The sequence below is a fragment of the Lepus europaeus genome, chromosome 11 (assembly GCF_033115175.1).
Source record: "Lepus europaeus isolate LE1 chromosome 11, mLepTim1.pri, whole genome shotgun sequence".
Lineage (NCBI taxonomy): Eukaryota > Metazoa > Chordata > Mammalia > Lagomorpha > Leporidae > Lepus > Lepus europaeus.
In genome coordinates this window covers 49,740,297-49,761,802 of record NC_084837.1, presented here as the reverse complement: position 1 = coordinate 49,761,802, position 21,506 = coordinate 49,740,297, and the positions used below count along the sequence as shown (strand labels likewise).

The window sequence follows — 21,506 nt, the reverse complement described above, 5'->3', positions numbered from 1 at the left end:
ATGCTCGGGAGGTTTTAGATTTATTCTTTCAATTACTTATTCTATCTATGTCTAAAATCAGAATCTATGTTGGGAAGGTGACTCCTCACCCCTCCCCCACCCCAACTCCCCATGTTTTCTGAAGGGAAGTTGGTAAACATAACTCATTTGGAGTAACACTTGGGTCTTTTCTTAGAAACTATAAATACTTCTAGTAGCGTTCACCAAATGGCATGTCCCTTGTTTCATTAGACTTTAAAGACAATACAAATAAAATAGAAACATATAAAATATTACAGTAAACTTACCTAGTTTACTATATAAGTTGGTTGAGAGCTTTCTAGAATTGGATAATCTCTAAGAGGATTCAGAAACTGGTCTCTGGCAAACCCCGTCTCTACTCTGACACACACTGCCTAGACTGTTTTTTGCTAACAGATAAATTCCGTCACCCTGGGGATGCTTTAATCAGAAGAACTTCAGCTATTTAAATCTGCATTAATCATCCCAAAGTCATCTTACTGCCATGTAAGAGACCACAGTTCACAAAGACTCAATTGGCTCAATAGATATAAGGGGGTCCTGAGGTTTGGGCAGCTTAAAAACTGACGCACTGCAGGGAGAGGCTGACCTGCGCGTCTGTGATGTGGCTTCACGCAGAAAAATCCCAGCTTGTTTTATGTTTAGCCTCTTAACTTTCTAGGAAACAAAACTTGCAGACTCTAAACCCAGCCCTGCCTTGAGTCATACAAGCTCAGGAGGTGTGACTGCAATGTCAGGGACTTATGTCTGTGCTGTCTTACGTCAGGCTAGGCAAGTCGCAACTGCCATAAAATGCAATTCCTCAAGAAAATCACATGTTAAATTATGTTAAATAGACCACAATAACATCAAAATCTCCCCAAACCAGATACTAAGAAACTGAAGGCCATTTCTCAGGGCACTGTGTAGGTGCCTAAAAACAGGCATGCCTTTGGAGAGATAAGAAGATAATACTTAAAACATAGCATCTTTTCACATTATCATCTACACAGACTTTTACCCAGACAAACCAAATTTTGATGAAAATCCAAGCTTTTTAATACAAGCCACTATCATTTGTGACAGTGACAAAGGACAGAAGCATCCATGAACACACAGAAGTTGTTGAATAGGCTTTTCCTTAGATCTTTACTTTCAAATTTTTATCCTTCATATGGTAACTCCAAATAATCAGCCTGGAAATAAGTAGCAGAAGTATTTACGCTGTAGCTCAGAAAGTAGATTTCTATCTGTGATTCTGATTTGCTTTTTCTTTTTTGAATGCTGGTGATGGTTCATGCAAAAGATTACTAAGCAATGAGCAAAATCTAAGACTGCTGTTTCCCCTGATAAATCCAAATGTTTCCCATAATACAGTCATGTCTTCGGATACACAATTCTAATTTTATGCTGCATATTGAGAGTAGCTGGAGAGTGAGGAGACTCAATAACTGCTTGATTTTTATTCTCACCTGGAACAATAATATCTGATGTCGCCACATGAAAATATGCTCCTGCTTCTAATCAGGGGAAAATACATGATGCCATTTAGAGACAGCACAGTTTATCATGTCCAAATTTTATATCCAAACTACAAAAAAATTTTTTTCAAAAAAAGAAAAATACATTCTCTTTCTCTCACACACACACATACACACACATACACACATGCGTGCGTACACTCACACAAACTCCACCGGGAAGAACAAAAGCAACATGAAGCTGATGTTACTGTAGCGTTTCCTAGCAGGATCACTGGGGGAATGTATAAACACATCACCTTTCCTTTTGTATTAATGTCTGAAAAGGAAAAACAAACTCTAAATGTCCATATATTGGAAAAAAAGAAGCAAGTGGAGGTCCAGAATTCTTGCAAAAACTGCTGAACAATCTCTTCCATTTCTCTTAGGGTCACCAGGACAGGTAGGTTCTCAACATTTGTGCTTCATGGCAAGCTAAGGAAAGAAAGGGATGAGCACAGTGAGACCTCATTAGCAGGGAACTCTCATTGTATGGCTCCCTCCCCGCCCCCAAAATGAGCAGCAGCACCCAGATTCTGCCCTGTCTGCCAGATCATCATTGCTACTCGTAGTGGCGTCTTGCAAATGCACACCGCCCCCCAATAGTTCATCTAGCACTGAGTTTTTAGCTCTCTCTGGCAACTTCTTGCTGTTGCATTGTGCAGGTGGGCAGAGTTCTACAAGGTGTGCTTTCATTCCGCTGAAGGAACAAATGGAAAAATCAATGCAACTCTTCTGAAGTGTAAGATTTTTTTCTGATGCCTCATCAGTATTAAAAAATCAACAGTTTGTAGAAAGAGAGACACAACCTGCAATACTCTACTTCATATCTGGCCTGGGCATTCAACCAAGGAAAGCACTTGACAATTTAAGTTGTGTTTGAGAGCAGGGCTGACTAATAGACCAAATCTAGACCTTGATTTTACTACTTCTCTCATTGGTATCTGAGGAATGTGGTCTATAAATGTTTGATCTTTATAAAAGGGAATACTGGGTACCACTCAACAGTTTCCCAAGTCTAGCTAGAGCCCATGGGATGCACTTAAGGAATGACATGCGGGAACAAAATGTAAAGTTGTCCCTGTCTTTTCCTATCTGTATCTTTCCTTAGGTCTTTTCCAAAGAGCCCATACACTGATGTGAACCAAAAGGCGGAGCCGAAGCTGAACCCTGATTCCTCTTGTGTGCAGAGTGACAGTGGTGGGTTAATCTCTGCGGTTGCGGCTGGTAGTGACCCGGGGTAGCGTCCTGCAGCTCAGGACTCCCTGGAGCAAAGAACAGGTGATTCTCTGCAGGCAAGAACTGTGTAGATGCCCTGTCATCTGCATCATGACTAGGTCCTCTGTCTTTTGGGAATTAGTCAAGTGGACCCCGCTGATCTGACCCAGAGCAACCATCCTAGAAGATGCCAATAACCCATTTCTCCAGCAAAACTCAGGGGGCATCCTGAGTCTCCTCCTTCTCTTCTTGATGTGTTCGACAGAGAAGTTACCACCCCAGGGTGGGCAAACAGTGAGACCACCAGCATCAACATTTCTGCAAGTGCTGGAGAGGGGATGTGTGGACCCAGCCCTCCTGTCGCAGCGTTAACCCCAGCTTGGGAAGCCTCAGCTGAAGCAGCTCCTGGTAACCCCGTCAGGTGGTGCCAGTGAGGCTGACACCAACAGTCAGTCAACTGTCACCTTCACAGTGTTTGTGAAGTTCTGTGTATCCCTGGCGTGCCATGCTGAGGGCTGTGGGGTTTTGTCAACAAGGGTGGAGCTGGCTAGTAACTCCTGACCTCAAGGAATTTGGCCTAGGCGACACGACTGGTGGAACGGCAGAGCCGTCCCACCCTGGGTACCCCGAGCCCGTTCACTGGATGGCTTTCACTTCTCACTCTGCCTGTCCTTCTCCTACATTATTTAGCAACACAGACCATAAAATTAACACAGAGCTGTTAAGGGTTGTGCATGATGAATTCCAACCATAAATATTTGATCAGCGCTGCTGTCCTGACAGACACTGGGCTGTTAGCTGTCACGTAACGGGCTGTGGCTCACTCGTGCACACGGCCATTAATCTGCACCAGTGACTGTGCTGCTGCCCGAGCCACATCCTGGTCACTGTGACTCTGGAGTGGAGCTGAGGGACGCCCCTGGGCCTGATCAGCAGGATCTGCAGAAAAACAACTGGATTGGACATTTTGCCATTTGAGGCATTGCTATGGCCCATGTGTTTATGTCCCTTTCATATTTGTGCATTGAAACTAACTTGGGGCTGGTGCTGTGGCGCAGAGGGTTAATCCTCCACCTGTGGTGCCAGCATCTCCTATGGCACTGGTTCTAGTCCCAGCTGCTCCTCTTCCAGTCCAGCTCTCTGCTGTGGCCTGGGATAGTAGGAGAAGATGGCCCAAGCGCTTGGGTCCCTGGACCCACGTGGGAGACCTGGAAGAAGCTCCTGGATCCTGGCTTCAGACTGGCTCAGTTCTGGCCGTTTGGGGAGTGAACCAGTGGATGGAAGACCTTTCTCTCTGTCTCTGCCTCTCACTGTCTGTAATTCTGCCTCTCAAAGTTTTTTTTTTTTAATTTATTTATTTAACTCCAGTGTGTTGTTGTTAGGAGGTGGGCCCTTTAGGAAGTGATCAGGAGGGAAGAGCCCTCAGGAATAGGATCAGGGTCCTTACAAGGAGGCCGCAGAGAAACCCCTAGCCCCTTCCACCGTGGCAGGACACAAAGAGAAGGCGCCATCTGTGAGACCGGCAATGAGCCCTCACCGGACAGAGAAACTGCTAGCACCTTGGTCTTGGACCTCCCAGCCTCCAGAACGGTGAGAAATGCGTTTCTGCTGTTTATAATCTGCCCAGTCTATGGAATTTCATCATGGCGGCCTGAATAGAGCATGGCAGGTATTTTTGCAGAAAGTGGCATTAGCTGACTGCTTTTTAATCCCCTGGGAATTAGGAGCTTTAGGATGTGGGAGGTTGGGTGGGAGAGCAGAAAGAGCATTGGATTAAATGAGGTAGGATACCTGCTGCTAACTTTGCTGTATGACCTTGAACTCGAAAGTCCACATCTCAGCCTCCTCATGCCTATAAAAGTCTCCAACTCTAAATGCTTGTGGGTTCATGCAGGTCTTAAGTTTCTATATGAGTTCACAATTTCTTTTATGTATATTGTTTTCTTAATATCTCACGGAAGGCTTTCCCTCAGTGGTATGTAACCTCCTCCACCTGACAATGCTAACAGAAGATCACTGCTAATGCCAAGGAGATACTTGAAGAGCTCTGAGCTCCTGAGTCCCCTTGTGGCCTAGAGACCCTGGGCTACCTAGAGTAGCACAGACAGAGAGACCCATTCCCTCCCAGGGAGAGACATGCCACACTTCCCCCATGAACGTAGGCCTGTGCAAAACAGGGCAGATCAATGTTCTCTTCTGCAAGAAATGTCATCTGAGGATGGCTGTGTGTGGGTAATGCTCTCGCCTGCTGACTCACTGCCTGTGGCAGTGCCCGGGCAACGCGCCGCAAACACTGCCACGTTGTGCTTTCTGGGGCAGGGGAAGTAGACAGGCCTGTGTCTGTGGTTGAGTAGCGCTTTCCCAAGGCTGGGGCTGTGCCAAGCCCACAGCTCAGGAAGGAACCACACTTCCTCACGCCAGGCTAACTGGGGCTGGGGGACCAGGGATCACTCTCCATCTGTTCTGTAGGGGACAAGCGCCCACTTATCTTGACGGCACAATGTCCCAAAGTGATTCTGTCACTGTCATACCTGGGATGTTACAGGAGCCCTGGAAAAATCAGAAGCTGACAATCTTTCTCTAGCAAGATGGATCGCAGTCTCCGGCTGCCCCTATTCAGCTGGGAGCTTGGAGGAGCTGTCACCTGGAATTGCCACTCTCCGCTCAGGGCGCTACCATGTGCACCGTGCCTTCACTTGCAAATGCAGCCCACTCTCTATGAGTCAGCTGAACCATGTTTGGGGGTGGGAGTCCAGGGCCGTCTTGGCTCTCCCCTCGCCAGCAGGCCCAGCTGGGAGTTGGCCAGTGAAATTACATCTTTACGATCAGCCTACACCAGCGAGTCCAAATCAGTGGTCCCAGGCCCTTGGGAAACGGCTACAACTTATTGAAAGAGGTCAGTGTGCTCACCAGGAGAATTGCCAATGTTGGTGATTCAGAAGCATGCATCGCAGTTTTGGAAGACTGCAAGTCTGGCTCCGACACTGTCTCACGCTCCCTCGCACACACTAAGAGACCCCAGCAGCCCCTCCTGCTCCCCCAGAACACCCACAGCGGGGTCTGGGCAGGGAGAACCAAAGCAGGTAGAAACTGTCCCCAGCCTCACCCCTCTCTACTGGGAGCAGGTAACTGCATGGACTTTTCCATTGGTCAAAGCCAGGGGCCTCTGTCTTTGGCCTCATCGGTTTCTTTTGATGGGTCCTGTTTCGGGGCTGCCGTGTGTTGAGATGGTGTCAACATTTAGCATCCCCCCTCACCCCCCGGATCTTCACCTGTGCTCTTGCCCCATCCCTGTGTCGAGGATCCTCGGTCACCAGGAACTACTCTCTAACTCCCCTCCAGTGCTCACTAAGCCATTGAAGGCTTGGCAGTAGCTATTCTTATGGAACTTACAATAGCAACTTAAGTTTATGTGTACTAATAGCTTTGGGCTCACTAGATTTTTTTTCCACACCACAGGAGGCAGGCATTATTATTAATCAGCTCTATTGTATGGATGAGGAAACCGAGGCTTGGAGGAGTTACGTACTGCCCAACGTCATGGTCTTGGTGAATGACAGATCTGGATTCTAACACAAGACACTACCTGCTATACCATGTTGCCTTCCCAAACACCCAGCAAACTTGGCCACAGTGTCAGGGAAACAGGACAACGAGGGCCAGGAATTTGGGCCATCTGCTGAGGTTATCCACTCTGGTGTTTGTACAGGCCCCTCTGAGAGGGACGCCTACGTGGATGGCATCCAGGCAGTGTCTACTCCACCTTAGAAAAAGTGGTTTCGCCGTCCTGCTCAGTCACTGAGCTCATGGGTTAATCGTTAACCTGAACTCCTGTTTTAACAAATTTTAGCAGTGCTCTATTGATGGCTCTATTTTGTGTGGGAAGACAAGCAAGATAACTGTGTGCACTCTCACCCTCGCCAGACAGGGAGCTGGGTGCAGTGCCACTCCCTTTAGCCTTCTCTTCCCACACTCAAGGCTTTCAACATTTCCCCAGATTTCCACTGTCTGTTCCTCATCTAAATCACTCAGGTTACTGTTAACAAACTGCAGCAGAATTCTGGCCTCCATCTCACAGAGGTGGGAGAAGGGAGGAAGTGGCCAGGAAACCTGCAAGCTGAGTTCTCTCCCCATAGAATAACTACAGCAATCTGAGACTGTGGGCTCCAGTGGGGCTGCCCTGCCCAGTCTTCCCACAGATCTGGTCAGTTCTCTCCCAAGGTATCAGAGTGGCAAGAGCCTGTCTCGACAGAACAGCAACAAAACCAGAAAAGTCAGAAGGGGCTGCCGGGAGGTAGGGCAGGAGACATCCGCTTGGAATCAGATTCCCGGTCAGGCCTAAAAGCTGAGGGGAGGCCGCCTCAGCTCAGCGGGGTTGCTTTTTGACACTGCTTTTTAGGTTGTTCATTTTTGTTTCCTCGGCAGAAGTAAGGATTTGTGTTGAAGTAAATTCATTTTTTCCCCGAAAGATCACCTGAAAATCCTATCTGCAGGGCCAGATCATGGTCTGACATGTCAACACAAGTCATCAGCAGAAGGTGTTTCTGGAAACCCAACTTTGAGTCACTGGCCGGATAAAAACAGCCCTTCGACCCGAAGGACAGGGCAGTAATGAATCCTCCTATCGCCTGACCAACAGGGCTTCTCTCCCCTTTGGTTTGTGGCAGTCTCAGACAGTGGCTGCCAATATACATCCCCCTTGTCCCTACCAAAAGGCACGGCTCTCTGTGAGTGTGGGAACGCACAGGGTGCACGATCAGTCACGTGGGAAACTCGCCTCTCCTGATGCAGAGGCAGGAGGGGAGCTTGCTGGCTGCTCGGCACTGGTCTGACCAAGCTTAGGGTTCTGCAGCTGAAGCCCTGAAATCGCACCTCTACAGGCATCAGCCTGAGGTGTGTTCTGTTCTGGGCCTCGCAAGCTCGCTTTGCACCTTGGGAAGAGATCATGACACAGGCTGAGCAAGGAGCTGGATGGGCAAATTAGCATGAGCAGCTGGGGGCCTCCAAGGCTTCTTTCCAGCGTTGGTCAAGGGAGGGAGATACATTTGAGACCTGATCTCCTTGTGCCCTTCTCATCCTGTGGCCTGAAACTTGAACCCGGAACTTCCGGGCAGGAACTAGAGAGGAGCCACGTTTCCTAAGGATCCAAGGTCAGACAGGCAGAGATGGGCATGAGCACATCAGAAAGGATGTAACCAAAGCTATTGGGCAAAAAGAACTTCTCACGACTCCGGTGCTTAGGAAAGAGTAGACGGGAACTATCTGAAGGGTGGTGAAGTAAAGGTGCTTTTCTATCTCCCATCATGAGGAACATTCTAAATGAAGTTCCCTGGAACCACGGCTCCCCAGCCGCCTGGAGCGAGGCCCCCGGGCCCTCCGCTGGCTCACCTTGTGCGCAGTTTCTGCAAACTGCTGGGCGCTGTTCTTCATGTCTTCTGTCTTCTCCTCTGCCCGGCCTAACCGCTCTCCACGCTCATTCAAGGCCTGGCTGGCCTTCTGCACTGCGCTGGTCACGCTATCGGCAGCCGAATGGAGGATGCTGTTCCCTGAAAGAAGAACGGCAGGGCCATCAGAAGCCGGTCCGGCTGACCCTGCCAGGCGACAACATCTGCTAAGGACAGGGCAGGCCACACCCCAGCGAGGCCTCCAGTGTCTAGGACACAAAGCAACATTTCTAGTTGGAGCTGACTGACTCACGTGCAGGGAGAACACCCCCTGAGCACAGGACCTGGGCAAATTCTGGGTGCTTCTTCCCACCCCCATCACTGGCCTGCCAGTCATTTCCATGCCGGCCAGCATTCTGTCTGGTGAAGCTCAAAAGGGTGGGTACATCTCGGTTTAGGACTTGGCTTGCAAAGGTAAAGGGGAATCCTGACAAGTTCAAAATAAATTAGGCAAGTTCAATGAGATGTCTCTGGGCGCTATGGTTATTTCCTCCTGACTTGTGGTTTAGAGGTAAGTGTCCACAGGAAAACTGGGCCCACAGGACTTCTCTAGTTACAATGCTCCATATTTCTTTCAACTCTTCCTTTTCATTTGGCCCCTTCTTCCAGCAGGGAGGCAACACTCCCAAGTGTATGGTTCCATGTAAGAAGCTGTGAATCGGTCTCAAAATTCAGAACAGATGCATGGGTTCCCATCCTTGAATTAGTGCCATGGTTCTGAGGGGGGGGGGCTCCTTCTCTCTGATCTCTAATATATGAAACATGGAGCCTCAGCACTGCACTTAGCCTGTAGGTAGAAAACAGTTACAGAAATCAGCACACGGAGAAACCTGACACTCCTGCATTTCAGAGTTAAGACACCGAGAAAGTTGAATTCCATTGCATCTCAAAGGGTCAAGCGTTCGCGATGTTCCCTTCACCAGGGCTGGGCAGCAAAATTCCACGGTCAAGAAATGGCAGATGCATAACCCATGGAAAACCGGCGAATTGCAAAATGATAGCCAAAGGAAATTTACGGCTGGGTTTTGTTCACACTGAGTGGAAGATGTTTAATGGCATTTTATGTAATAGCTTTATGTCTTTGAATAAGTTTATTACCTCATTTAAATTTGTACCTGAGATGGATACATCTAGCCACAGACAGCTTTTAATAGAAATGTAATTTCCAATGGTCTCGGCGGCAAAGGCTTCCTACTTTCTCCTCTGTAGGAACAGTCTGTGGTCTGTGGAAAAGAATTTCAGGCAAAATAAAAGCCTGGCCCACAGTAAGCACTTAGTAAATTGTTTTCTGTTCTTTAGGGATGGATTTCAAGGGCTTCAACTACGCACCAAGGGAAGGAGAATGGGATTAACTTAGTGTTAGTTGGATCAGATGCTACACAAATCAAGACCAGCAGATGCCACTACGGAGAAATCTGGTTGAAGGCATGGGTTGGCATGGAAGGCCTGGGTCTTCAGAACAGGATTAGGGTGAGAAGGCTTAGTCCCACTTCCGTGTCAGACCCATGACCATGATGACACCCCACCTGCACTGCCCATCATTTGACTAGACCTTTGCAGTGATAAAGCACTTCCCCAAATGTTATCTTGTCTGACTGTTCTACTGAGAAGACCGTGACTATTACAGGCTAAGAGGCTTGGACAAGATCATATCAAGTGAAAAGTGACAGGGCGAGTCACTGGGACCTAGTTTTCCTGTGACTTTTGCTTACTCTGCATCACCTTTTTTGCAGATGTGGTGTGGGACTGGGGAAGCGATCACTATGACAGAGCTGTGGGCAGACTTACATACAGATCGGTTGTGACAGGTTATTTTCCAAGGTCACGCCTGACTGTTTCTGTCCTTAAAGAATTCCTCTTGGTAAATTAAGAGTTATTGCTCATGCTTCACTGCAAGCTAAGTACTTTCCAGAAGGAATATAGGTCAATGGGATGGAATGGGAAGATGGAGAAGGGACTGAAAGGTCACGAGAAAATCCCTCTTCGTGCGTCATTCCATGTACCCACAGCCTCACCATCAGGACTGGGAAAAGATGAGTCGGGGAATCTGCGAATTCATGGATAGGAACAGCTGCCTTCAGTCAAAGGGAATTCAGAATCTGCTACCATAAAATTAATAGGAAATATAACTACCACCTGTCTTTCCCCGTTAGCATTGACCCAAATGATTGCCTACAAGGTATATACACCTGTGTTTCTGGAATGACCCTGCTACTCCTAAGCCATACTGCTTTCTTGTCAGGACTTAATCTTGTACCTGAGATCAGGTAACACCACAGCCAGTTTTGACATTCTGTTGAACCAATAATTGCTACAGCTAAGAGAGAACCACATGCTGTAGTCACTAGTCAAAGATGAGGTTGCTGACTACTCGTGATAGGAGGCCCACCTTTGGTTATTTGCAGGCATGAGAATGAACTGAACAACCTCATTCTCTCTGTTGAAACGACCTCTTCCAGGTTTAATTCTGCCAGATCTCAGGCCCAGTGAAATCCCATCACCTTTACCAAGCTTCAGGTCAACTTCATTTACTCCTTCCTTTCGGCTCCATCAGTACTGCCGTAGCCTTCCTGGGCAGGCAGTCAAGTGCAGTCGCGGGCAACTCTTCCCCCACTTCACGTCTTTGCCTGCAGACGCAGTGACTTCTCAGCTGCGTTACAGATCCCCGGAGCACACCACTTCCCTCTCGTGATTACCCCCTAAAGCTTCAGTTTCTTTTTTTTTTTTTAACTTAGATTTTGTCTTCATATACTTTCTTCTCTGGGGGAGCCTCTTGCTCCTATTGGAATTTTAGGGTTCTGTCCTGTTCTCTTCGCTTTTGCACTCTATAGACTCTTTGAGGACAAACTTACCCAGCTGATGGGTTCGATGACCAACTATTTTCCTTTTTTTTTTAAATTTTTTAAATTTTTGACAGGCAGAGTGGACAGTGAGAGAGAGACAGAGAAAGGTCTTCCTTTTGCTGTTGGTTCACCCTCCAATGGCCGCCGTGGTAGCGCTGCGGCCGGCGCACCGCGCTGTTCCGATGGCAGGAGCCAGGTGCTTCTCCTGGTCTCCCATGGGGTACAGGGCCCAAACACTTGGGCCATCCTCCACTGCACTCCCTGGCCACAGCAGAGAGCTGGCCTGGAAGAGGGGCAACCGGGACAGGATCGGTGCCCCGACCAGGACTAGAACCCGGTGTGCCGGCGCCGCAAGGCGGAGGATTAGCCTGTTGAGCCACGGCGCCGGCCCTATTTTCCTTTCATAAGCTTGTGCGCCAGAGTAATTTCAAATTCGCGTCTAAACCTGACGGTGTTACCTTTGCCTTCACGCGTGATTTTCCTTTAAGTTCCCTGCTTGGTGAATAACCCCAACATTTGCCCAGCTGTTTAATCCAGCCAGAAACCTGGGAATCTAGTCGAGATTTCTCCCTTCCTTTTACCCCATACAACTAAAGGGTACCTCCTCTACTTGTGTGGCTCTCTGTTTACTGTCATTGCCTTGCATATACACACAATCTTTATCACACCTCTAGTAATCACTAGAAATGGAGTCGCTGGCTCAAAGGGCATCATCGTGCCTTTTGGGGTTCTTGGTGTATGCTGCAAATCGCTTCCCTGAAGGAGCCATTACCATCCAAAACTGTTCAAGAAGCACATGCCATGTGTCGGGCAGCGTTGTGTTGACAAGCGACAGAGTGACTTGGAGCGAATGAGTTAATCTACCCGATCTTCAACTTTCTCTTCTTTCAAGTGTGGATGATGCCATTCATCGCACATGGCCACGATGAAGATGAAGGTACCTTGAAGTGTCTGCTGGTACTCCATGGAAGTTTGTCCATGTAGCTCCCTAACACCACATTTGATCTGGAGGGAACTCTGGAAAAATGACACAATCCCACCCAGTTCCACTGCGCGTCTCCCTCTCATTTCCCTTATCATGGAACTAAGTGTTTTGGGGCTCATGGAAGATACTTCATCGATATCTTTGTACATTCTACTGTGTATAGCACAGTGTGTTGCTGAAGACATATTCATTTATTCATTATATCAAGACAAGCTTTGTAAATAGGATGCCTAACTCAAAAGTTGGGACCAAGCATATTGTGCGGAGTTAAATCTGGAAACAAAGCGTCTCCTGAGGCAGACAGAACAGTAATTCTCCGTAAATAGACAGGAAGCGTATTAATACCCAAATTTATTCATGCAGACTGAGAGGAAGCTGCCAGCCACAGCAAATAAAGTCAACTCGCTTTGGAATTACAGTCTCTGGAGATACAGCAGAGACCAGTCTTACTTCATTGATGTTGCCTTCACATCAGTTCCACTCGGTGTGTGCTTTTAAAATATATATGCCAGAATCTTTTATATGATTTAGAAGACTTTACTGAGAGCAACTTGAGATAAAGCTATAAGACTATATTCAGTCACTGTTAGGCAATACAATTAAAAGAAAATGAAATGTATAGAAAAAGAAGAGAAAGAGAATAAAGTATACTGAAAAGTGACAACAGGAGAGAAGGAAGAGATGAGATTTTTAGAAGTACACCAGATACACCCAGTAACTCTGCAGCATGGTTTCATTTGATCATGTTAGACTTCAGGATGCCTCTTGGTAATTAAAGTTCCTCATTCTGTAGTTAGTCAAGAGGCAATTTAAACAGAATTTTGGGTAGATGGTATACATATTTGAATGTAAGATATTCATACTGTTTAGAAAGCAAGGCAATATTCACCTAAAAATTAATGATTGATAAATATATGCACACCTGTACTTAGTGGTGACTAAACAGGCTCATCTCTGAATACTCTTTTTAAAACAAATTTCTTAAATAGTTTTTCCTTGGGCTGCTTCTATTCCATAAGCAATTTTTAATAACCTTTTTAAAAAATATTTATTTGAGAAGCAGAGTGACAGAAAGAGGGAGAGACAGAAAGAAAGGTCCTCCATCCACTGGTTCACTTCCCAGATAGATAGCCATAACAGCTGCAGCTGGGCTGATCCAAAGCCAGGAGCCAGGAGCTTCTTTCAGGTCTCCCATGCGGGTACAGGGGACTAGAATGTGGGCCATCCTTAGCTGCTTTCCCAAGCACATTAGCAGGGAGCTGGATGGGAAGTGGAGCCGCAGGGTCTTGAACCCTGGGATGCTGGCATCACAGGTGGCAGCTTTACCCACTAAGCTCCAGGTATTGATTTTCTTAGCAAGACCACTTTCACGGGTAGGACATAGTTACACTTGTCTGGTTCAGTACTAGTAACACTCAAGCTAATATTTTGTGGGATCCACTCAAGCTGCTGTTCTTTCCTTTCTCTGCTTGGAGTATGTAAACATCTCACCCCTCAGCACCCCTACCACTGAAGGATATATTAGCAAAATAAAGATCCATGGAGACCTGGCTTGGTCTTTCCTGTCTGAAAGTCGCTCAGCACCATGGGTACACTGTTCTACTTCCTAGGAGGAGAGGCTCCCATCAGTGGTAATTGAGATGCTGCAAAGGAGGCTCTGCTCAGTACTGTGACTTTTCCCACACGTCTTATAAATGAATGCTAATGTAGACAATTTAGCTTTAAATTTAATTTAAATGATTTAGCTTTCTTTCTACAAAGAGAGGGAATAAATGCAAAGGCTAACGCGGTAAAACAAGTTGGTTTTTAGTTTACAGTGTCCATTAATTATCTAAGATTAAGACAAGAGTACAAGACAAGAGTATAAGATGAGCTGTTTCTACATTACACTGACTAATCAATACTAAATAACATCACTGAATTTCAATGCTGGACAACTTCTAGTATTTTTTAAGATGGAGATTCTTCAAAAAGGGTAAATTTCACTTGTACTTTGTGGTAATGACCAGTCAAATAAATTCTTTAAAAAAATTCTGGGTGTATCAAGCCTTTCTAAAAGGAGTTTTTAACCCAAGCTGGGCACAGATAGAGTGTGAACATGAGCCAATCACTATCTAGAACTTCTACCATTCACCGACTATCTACTGGGTAGCGGTGTTATGGTGAGGGGTTAAAACCTTCAAAGGTTTCAATAACATCCTTATTTTAGAGTTAAGGAAACTCTGTTCAGGAAAGTGAAGTAGCTTACCCAAGATCCCCCAAGTACTGACCCTAAAGATCTTAATGGCTATGCCAGCATTTCCTAAAGTTCCGTGAGCTTATAAGGTGTTTTGGTGGGCTCATAAGGTGCAACAAGGAGACCTTAATTCCATGACAAAACGACTGTGAAATGTGACCTAGTCTGGTTCCTTTAACACAGAACTTTGGAAAACCTTGAATAAACAAATATAAACAGTAAGTGAAAAAGAGATGGGGGTGGAGCAACAGAAGTATGATTCAAAGATGCCCAGATATGTTTACGCAAAGGTGCTTTTTGCATTGAGTACGTTGGTAGGATAAAATTCTACAGAATTCACACTGGGAGATGCTATGGTAAACTACCCTGACTCCTAAGTTAACGGAGGAAAATAAATAAATCCAGGCTGTCCTCATCCATTTAGCAACAGACAGACAAGTCATGTAATTACATTAAAAAGGCTTGCTTTATGGAGGCAGCACAACAGATATAGTATGCTGAATGGCAGTTCCGAAATTATCTTTTGTCTCCAGTTGGTTGCTAATTTCAGGGATCATGAAACTTGTTTGTTGCCTGGAGCTGATGACAAAGATAAATGGACTCAGCACTCAGGAATATTTTGTAAGCCCATAAAATCAAAAGCCTACTTGAAGGAGACCTTGCAGTTATCTATTGCTGAAGTTACCAATACCAGGTAACTGTCTTCTGTTGACTATGTTAAGGTGATTTAGTGGAACTCCAGCCTCTTCCCAGATAGCAGACAATGCCCCAGAGGCTAAGGACAGACTGAAAAAAGCCCAATGCCTCCTCCCTGCCCTCATGACAACTGAGTTCATACTTCCTCCTCAGTTCTTCCCAATGAGAAGGGTTAAACATTTAGGATTTTATTTACGTTCCTTTAAGCACTTAGACATGCAGAGAAATTCATGTGTCTTTAGTATTCAGTTAGCCTTGCTCCCTTTTTTTGGGTACAGATTTATTTTTATTTATTTCAAAGGTAGAGCTAGAGGGAGAGGGAGGTAGAGATAGAGATCTTCCATCCATTGGTTCATTCTCCAAACAGCCACCACAGTTGGGGCTGTGCCAGGCCAAAGCCAGGAGCCAGGAGCTTCATCCAGGTCTCCCATGTGGGTGCAGGGGCTCAAGCATTTGGACCATCCCCCACTACTTTCCTAGGTGCATTAGTAGGGAGTTGGATCAGAAGTGGAACAGCTGGGGCTCAAATCAGTGCCCATATAAGGGATGCCCATATAAAGGATGGTGGCTTTACCCCCTGTACTACAATGCCAGCCCCTAGCCCTGCTTCTTTTAAAATTATTATTTTAATCATACACATTTAGGGGTACTGTATAACAATTAGATACGTGTATTCAATGTATGATGATCAAACCATTTCCAGCTCCTTAAACATTTTTGAAAAATTTTACTAACACCTAATAAGTATGCATGTTTATGGGGTATGATGTGGTATTTCAACAAATGTTTGCAAGGGTTCATGGTCTTACAAGAGTCACTTTTGGTTCTGTTTCCATTGGAGAACAGGAGGCTCTTAGGAAGCTGAAATGCAAATTCCAAGAGTGACCTTTTGTTCTGAAGTTAAAAATCTACAGTGGCTCTAAATTTGGTAATATGGATTTTGTTTCTTATCTTTGGCTTTGTCTGGTGACAACCCAGTTATGATCTGTAGATCTGAGCTTTCATTACAGTTGGAAGCTAGTGACTTTAATAACTATAATTTAAAGTCCCAATACATACAATTTGAAAACATTCTACACAGTGCTACTGCCTAAAAGATGAATTCTATTCAACATCTTGAGCTTGGTATTTACTAGCTGTGCAACCTTGAAAAATTACTTACTCCTTTGCATTTAAGCTTCCTCTGGTCATGAGGCTAGGTCTACTGCCTACTTCACCAGATTATTGGGGACATGAATGAAGCAGTGTATAAGTGGAGCACTTATGACGTCTGGCATGTACCAAACACTCAACCTGAACCATCACTAAAGAGATAGACTTTGGTGCTGCTGCCTGCAAGCTGTCATCCCACATGAGCACCAGTTTGAATCTTGGCTGCTCCACTTCTGATGTAGCTCCCTCCTAATGTGCCTGGGAGAGCAGTGAAAGATGGCCCAAGCACCTGGGCTCATTCCACCCACTTGAGAGATCCAGTTGGAGTTCCAGGCTCCTGGCTTTGGCCTGGTCCAGCCCTGGCCATTGTGGCCATTTGGGGACTGAACCAGTGGATGGAAAAGCTCTCTATATCTCTGCCTTACCCGTTCTCTCTCTAACTCTGCCTTTCAAGGAAATAAATAAATCCATTTTTGAAAAAAATAAAGAGACTTTGTGTCTGGCACAAAACAATCTTTCTGTTAAGCTTCTAATTCAGATCATCTCTTTCCTTATTGTCATTATCATGCACATTCTTTGTTTTTGGTTGACACACGATATTAATACATACTTTTGAAGTAGAAGAAGACATTTTGATTCCTGAATACATTGGGTAATGATCAGCTCAGGGAAATCAGCATATTTACCACTTGGAACTTCCACCATCTCTTTACGTTGAGTCCATTTAAAACCACCCCTTCTAACTGTCGTGAGGTATACCATGCATTGTTGTTAACCATATTCAATCCTGCCATGTGATGGAACACCAGAACCTATTCCTTAAATGCAACCGTAACAATGTGCCCGAGAACAACTTCTTCCCACTCCCCAGCTCTCCTTGGTCTCTAGTAACCACTAGTCTATTCTTAACTTCTATGAGATCAACTTTTAAAGACTGCACTTGTGAGAGATCTTGCAATGTTTGTTTTTCTGTGTGAGACTTACCTCACCACAAACATGCTTGAAGGGGTAGTTTACATCTACTGTTACTACTCTAATCATTTTGAATTTTCAGCAAACAGCCTCCAACCCACTGTACTAACCTGGTCCTCTCAAATTTACCAATGATCTAATAAGTCCAATATTTTTTATATTTTAAATAAAAAAAATTTATTTACTTGAGAGGCATAGTTACAGAGAAAGGGAGAGACAGAGGGAAAGGTCTTCCATCTGCTGGTTTACTCCCCAAATGGCTGCAACAGCCAGGGTTGGGCCGATCCCAAGCCAGGAGCCAGGAGCTTCTTCTGGGTCTCCCATGCGGGTGCAGGGGCCATGGACTTGGGTCATCTTCTACTGCTTTCCCAGGACATAAGCAGAGAGCTGGATCGGAAGAGGAGCAGCCGGGACTAGAACCAGCACCCATACTGGATTCCAGCACTGCAGGCAGATGCTTACCCTACTACGCCACAGCACCGGCCCCCTCAATGCCTTTTAAGTTTCTTCTACGTGGCTACTGGAGCACAAGTTGGCTACTGCTTTTGAAGGCTCCTGGACTTCTAGAACACACTAAAACTGTGACTTATCCTCAGTAGTGTGATTATTTCCTTCGTTCCTTCCCTGGTACGGAGTCTGGCTCTGCCTAATGTCATCTGTGTGGCCTCAGTTAAATTACCTACGCTCCAGGTACCTGCAGTCTCTCATGGGGAGAATGGCGATAAAAACAGTACCTATTTTTCTTAGGTTCTTTCATGAAAATGAAAATAAATGTCTACTGAGCTTGGTCCTAGTAATGCAGTATGAGCTCAGTACACACTATGTCACTGGGGACAACTGATTCAGTTGGTACATTTATAACAGAACCAATGTGTGCCGGACAGGTTACACTCTCTGCTTCACAAATCACGCATTAATATTAACCTAGTGTTTCCCTCCCTCCCCTCTGATTTACTCTTTCTGAATGCACAGTGTAAATTAATGGCCCTTCTGTCCGCCCAGACTCCATGGGCATGTGGCTCCACCTCTGTCATGGTCCACAACAAACGTTCCCAGAGTCCACAGCTCCCTGTCCCATCAAGTCCTCTTCACTCGGCTCTCCACTTTATTATCCTTGATGGTGCTCCTGCCACTGGTCTCTGGGTGCTCCAGTCCCTCATCCTCTTGCTGTACAGACCTGACTGTGCTTGCTGGCTCACCCCCAACAGGACACACTCCACAAGGAACCCTTTCCTGCTCCACTGCTAGGCTACTCACGTCTCACCCCCGCAGTGCCCTAACCCTTCCCTACCACCTCACTATTCTTTACATGTTTTAGAAAGTCTTAGAATTTTTATCAGTTTCTTACTATAGATATGATAGGTATGATATAACGTAGGTTACTATGGACATGACAGAACTTAAATTAAGGGAAAAAAAATCAATGAGAATAAAAAGCGTAAGGAACACTGTGTCCAGCTCTGTCCCTAAAAGTTCCCCTCCTCAGCGGTAGCACTTTGTAGGTTTTTTCTTTCCAGCATCGGTTTACAAATGCAAACATGGCACTCAGGTTTTGGTGTCTAGCAATATTTTCTGCTACAAAAACACAACGTTCTTTGCAAAGTAGTCAGTTCTATGCCTTGGGGCAAGGGAAACTCAGATAGGTTTGATAGTCCTTATCACTGCCAGATGGCAAGGTTATCTTGAAAGATTGTGGACAGTGCTAACAGGAAAAACAAGCCAGTTGAAAACAGAGCTCACTGAATCTCGTTAGCAGTAACGATTATAAGAATGAAGATAATATGGTAATCTTGTAAAACTTTGTAGAAGCCATAATTTCTTAATAAGAGAAAGTTAATATAATATGTTCAAAAATAATTATAATTGAATGTTTATTTTATTGATTTTAACTAATAGGGAATACTAAAATACTTAGGTATTTTGTTTCCTCTAAGTATTTAGCTTATATTTATATTTTAATATTTTTAAAATATTTTTTCTTAGTACATTTTTTAAAGATTTCTTAAAATTTATTTATTTGAAAGGCAGAATAACCGAGGAAGAGGCAGAAGCAGAGAGAAAGAGAGAGCACGAGTCTTTCATCTGCTGGTTCACTCCCCAAATGACCACAGCGGCCAGAGCTGGTCCAATCAGAAGCCAGGAGCCAGGGGCTTCTTCCAAGTCTCCCGTGTGGGTACAGGGGCCCAAGGACTTGGGCTATCTTCTACTGCTTTCCCAGACCATAGCAGAGAGCTGGACCAGAAGTGAAGCAGCCAGGATTTGAACCAGTGCCCATATGGGATGCCGGCACTTCAGGTGGTAGCTTTGTCCACTATGCAATGGCACCATCCCCTATATATATAATTTGTCTCCATTCTAGGAGCAATGGGTAAATATAGGAAACTATGACTAAGCCAGAGGATTTCAGAAAGAGTAGAAACTGTTACAGAAAGGGTTGATGAGCATTAATGGATACACAGAACCACTAAGTAGAAAGCGTGACAATGACACATGCCAAAATAGTGAATGTGTCCTCTTATTTAGAAATTTGGTAATACGTTCAGACTAGATTGTATCTCTAGGGGAAGAAACATCTGGATAACTTGACAAAAATGACAGTAAGATTAATAATGTATCTGTATGTTTCCAATTATGCTAAATCAATGTATAATACTGACATCATAGAGAATGATACAAAGCTGGCCAAACCAACACCCCTGCAGTCCCAAAAAATAAAAGCACCATTCTGGAAGAAAACCCACCAAGCTGAAAACAGTGGATGCATGGGAAAAGTATGGGCCTAAATAGTGCTACCAATGTGATACATGAAGTTCACTTATAAAAAGAGACCCAGCGCGATTTAAATAGATTCAAGTTTAAATCAGCTTGGGAGAAGAAACCAGGCCCTGTGTCTCCTTCAAAAACTATTTGTGTGTCAGCCCAATTCATCCAGACTCAGGAAATGGGAGACAAAAAGCGCTTTGATTAAATTTGGAGGACCTATGAAGAAGTAAAGAAATAACGAGATATAAATTAAACCCATGGGCTTAGTTCATAATAGGATTAAATAAAATATTCCTTTAAGTATTGTTACTTTTGCATATGTTTTGTCTATTTAAAGGATATAAAGTATTGAAATGAATGAGTCCTATTAAATTCTGATTGCAGCTTAAATTGTTTAAGGGAATTTGATGAACTTAGCTTCACAAACGATGTTTAAAAGCTTAAGATTTGATAGTCCAAGTTGTGCTTAGTACAAATATTTAATGCATTAAGCATGAAACAAAGCGAAAATACTGCAAGTGCTTCCTCTACAAGCACAGACGCCTCATTAGTCTAGTATCTAATCAAGTCCTGAGACACACCATGTCTGTTCTTGCCACTGAGACCTCATCCACTCTAGCTATCCAACGGGCAATGCCCTTCCTTTCTGAACACCTGCTCATTCATAGTCATCAGATGTCACATCACCTTTTCAAAGTCTCTGCTGGTTTGTTTATTCATCGAAACAGGCTTTTGGACACCTATTGTTTGCAACAAGCTAGTAACACAGTTGTAGGCAAAATAGACATGCTTTCTAAACCCATGGCAGACAAGGAGCTTAGGGTCTGGAATAGGAAGCAGAGTGTGCATAGTTCAAAAAATGACATGTATAGGTGCATACGTGTGAGCCATTGGTTGTAATTAAAAACAATTTATTAAAATACAAAAAAGTGCCACACAGTTGAACAGTAATTAAAAAATCTGCCAAGCAGAATGTGCTGTGAAAGTGTATTCAAAAGGAGGAGAGTCAAGATTATTTAGACTACTTGTCTAAAGAGGCAATGTTGTGATGTGAAGACACAGGCTGTAAAGGCTTGAAAGGGAGACAAATATTATTTAACATTGTTACAATATGAAAGTATGATTACATTATTATTATAATATGGAAGGAAGACAAGCGTGGCTGTAGGGGCAGGGGGACTGGGGCTTGAAAAGAGAGCAGAGATAAGCAGGAGCCAGAATACACAGGGCTTACAGACCATGGTCACGAGAGCTCTTACCGAGGGTTTGAAAATAGGGCCAACTGGACAGAGATCATTTTTGAAATTACTACTGTGGTTATAGTGCTGGAAGAGGAGCAAGACAGGAAACAGATCAGTCAAAAAGCTACTAGGCTGTGCTAGGAGTATGTTGGTGGACATGAGAGAAATGGAAAGATTTAAGATGTGTATCAGAGCATTGACTGTGAGGGATGAAGGACGTGGAAGGATATCATATGAATGCTAGGTTTCTGGCTTAATCAATTGGGTAGATAGTGGTATCATTTTCATGATAAAATATAAAAAGCTGTCAGGAAAACAAATATTCTTGGAGAGTGAGCAGATAGGAGAGTAAAGCATTTCATTTTGGATCACATTATGTGCTTAATTTGCTCATGAGACATCCAGGTAGAGTCATTAAGGCAAATAGGTATTCCTG

General features: G+C 44.8%; 1 protein-coding gene across 3 annotated transcripts in view; it reads right to left on the bottom strand.

The window, feature by feature from the left end:
* Positions 1-1,267: 1,267 nt before the first annotated feature.
* The window catches only part of STXBP6 (syntaxin binding protein 6), a 283,065-nt gene continuing 262,826 nt past the window's right edge, over positions 1,268-21,506 (bottom strand). For all 3 annotated transcript variants that reach the window (XM_062205343.1, XM_062205344.1, XM_062205342.1), the window contains 2 exons: positions 8,127-8,284; positions 1,268-1,955 (listed from right to left, as the gene is read on the bottom strand). In XM_062205343.1, the coding sequence (XP_062061327.1) occupies positions 1,932-1,955; positions 8,127-8,284 (182 nt within the window). In that variant the 3' untranslated portion in view covers positions 1,268-1,931. The remainder of the gene's footprint in view (positions 1,956-8,126; positions 8,285-21,506) is intronic.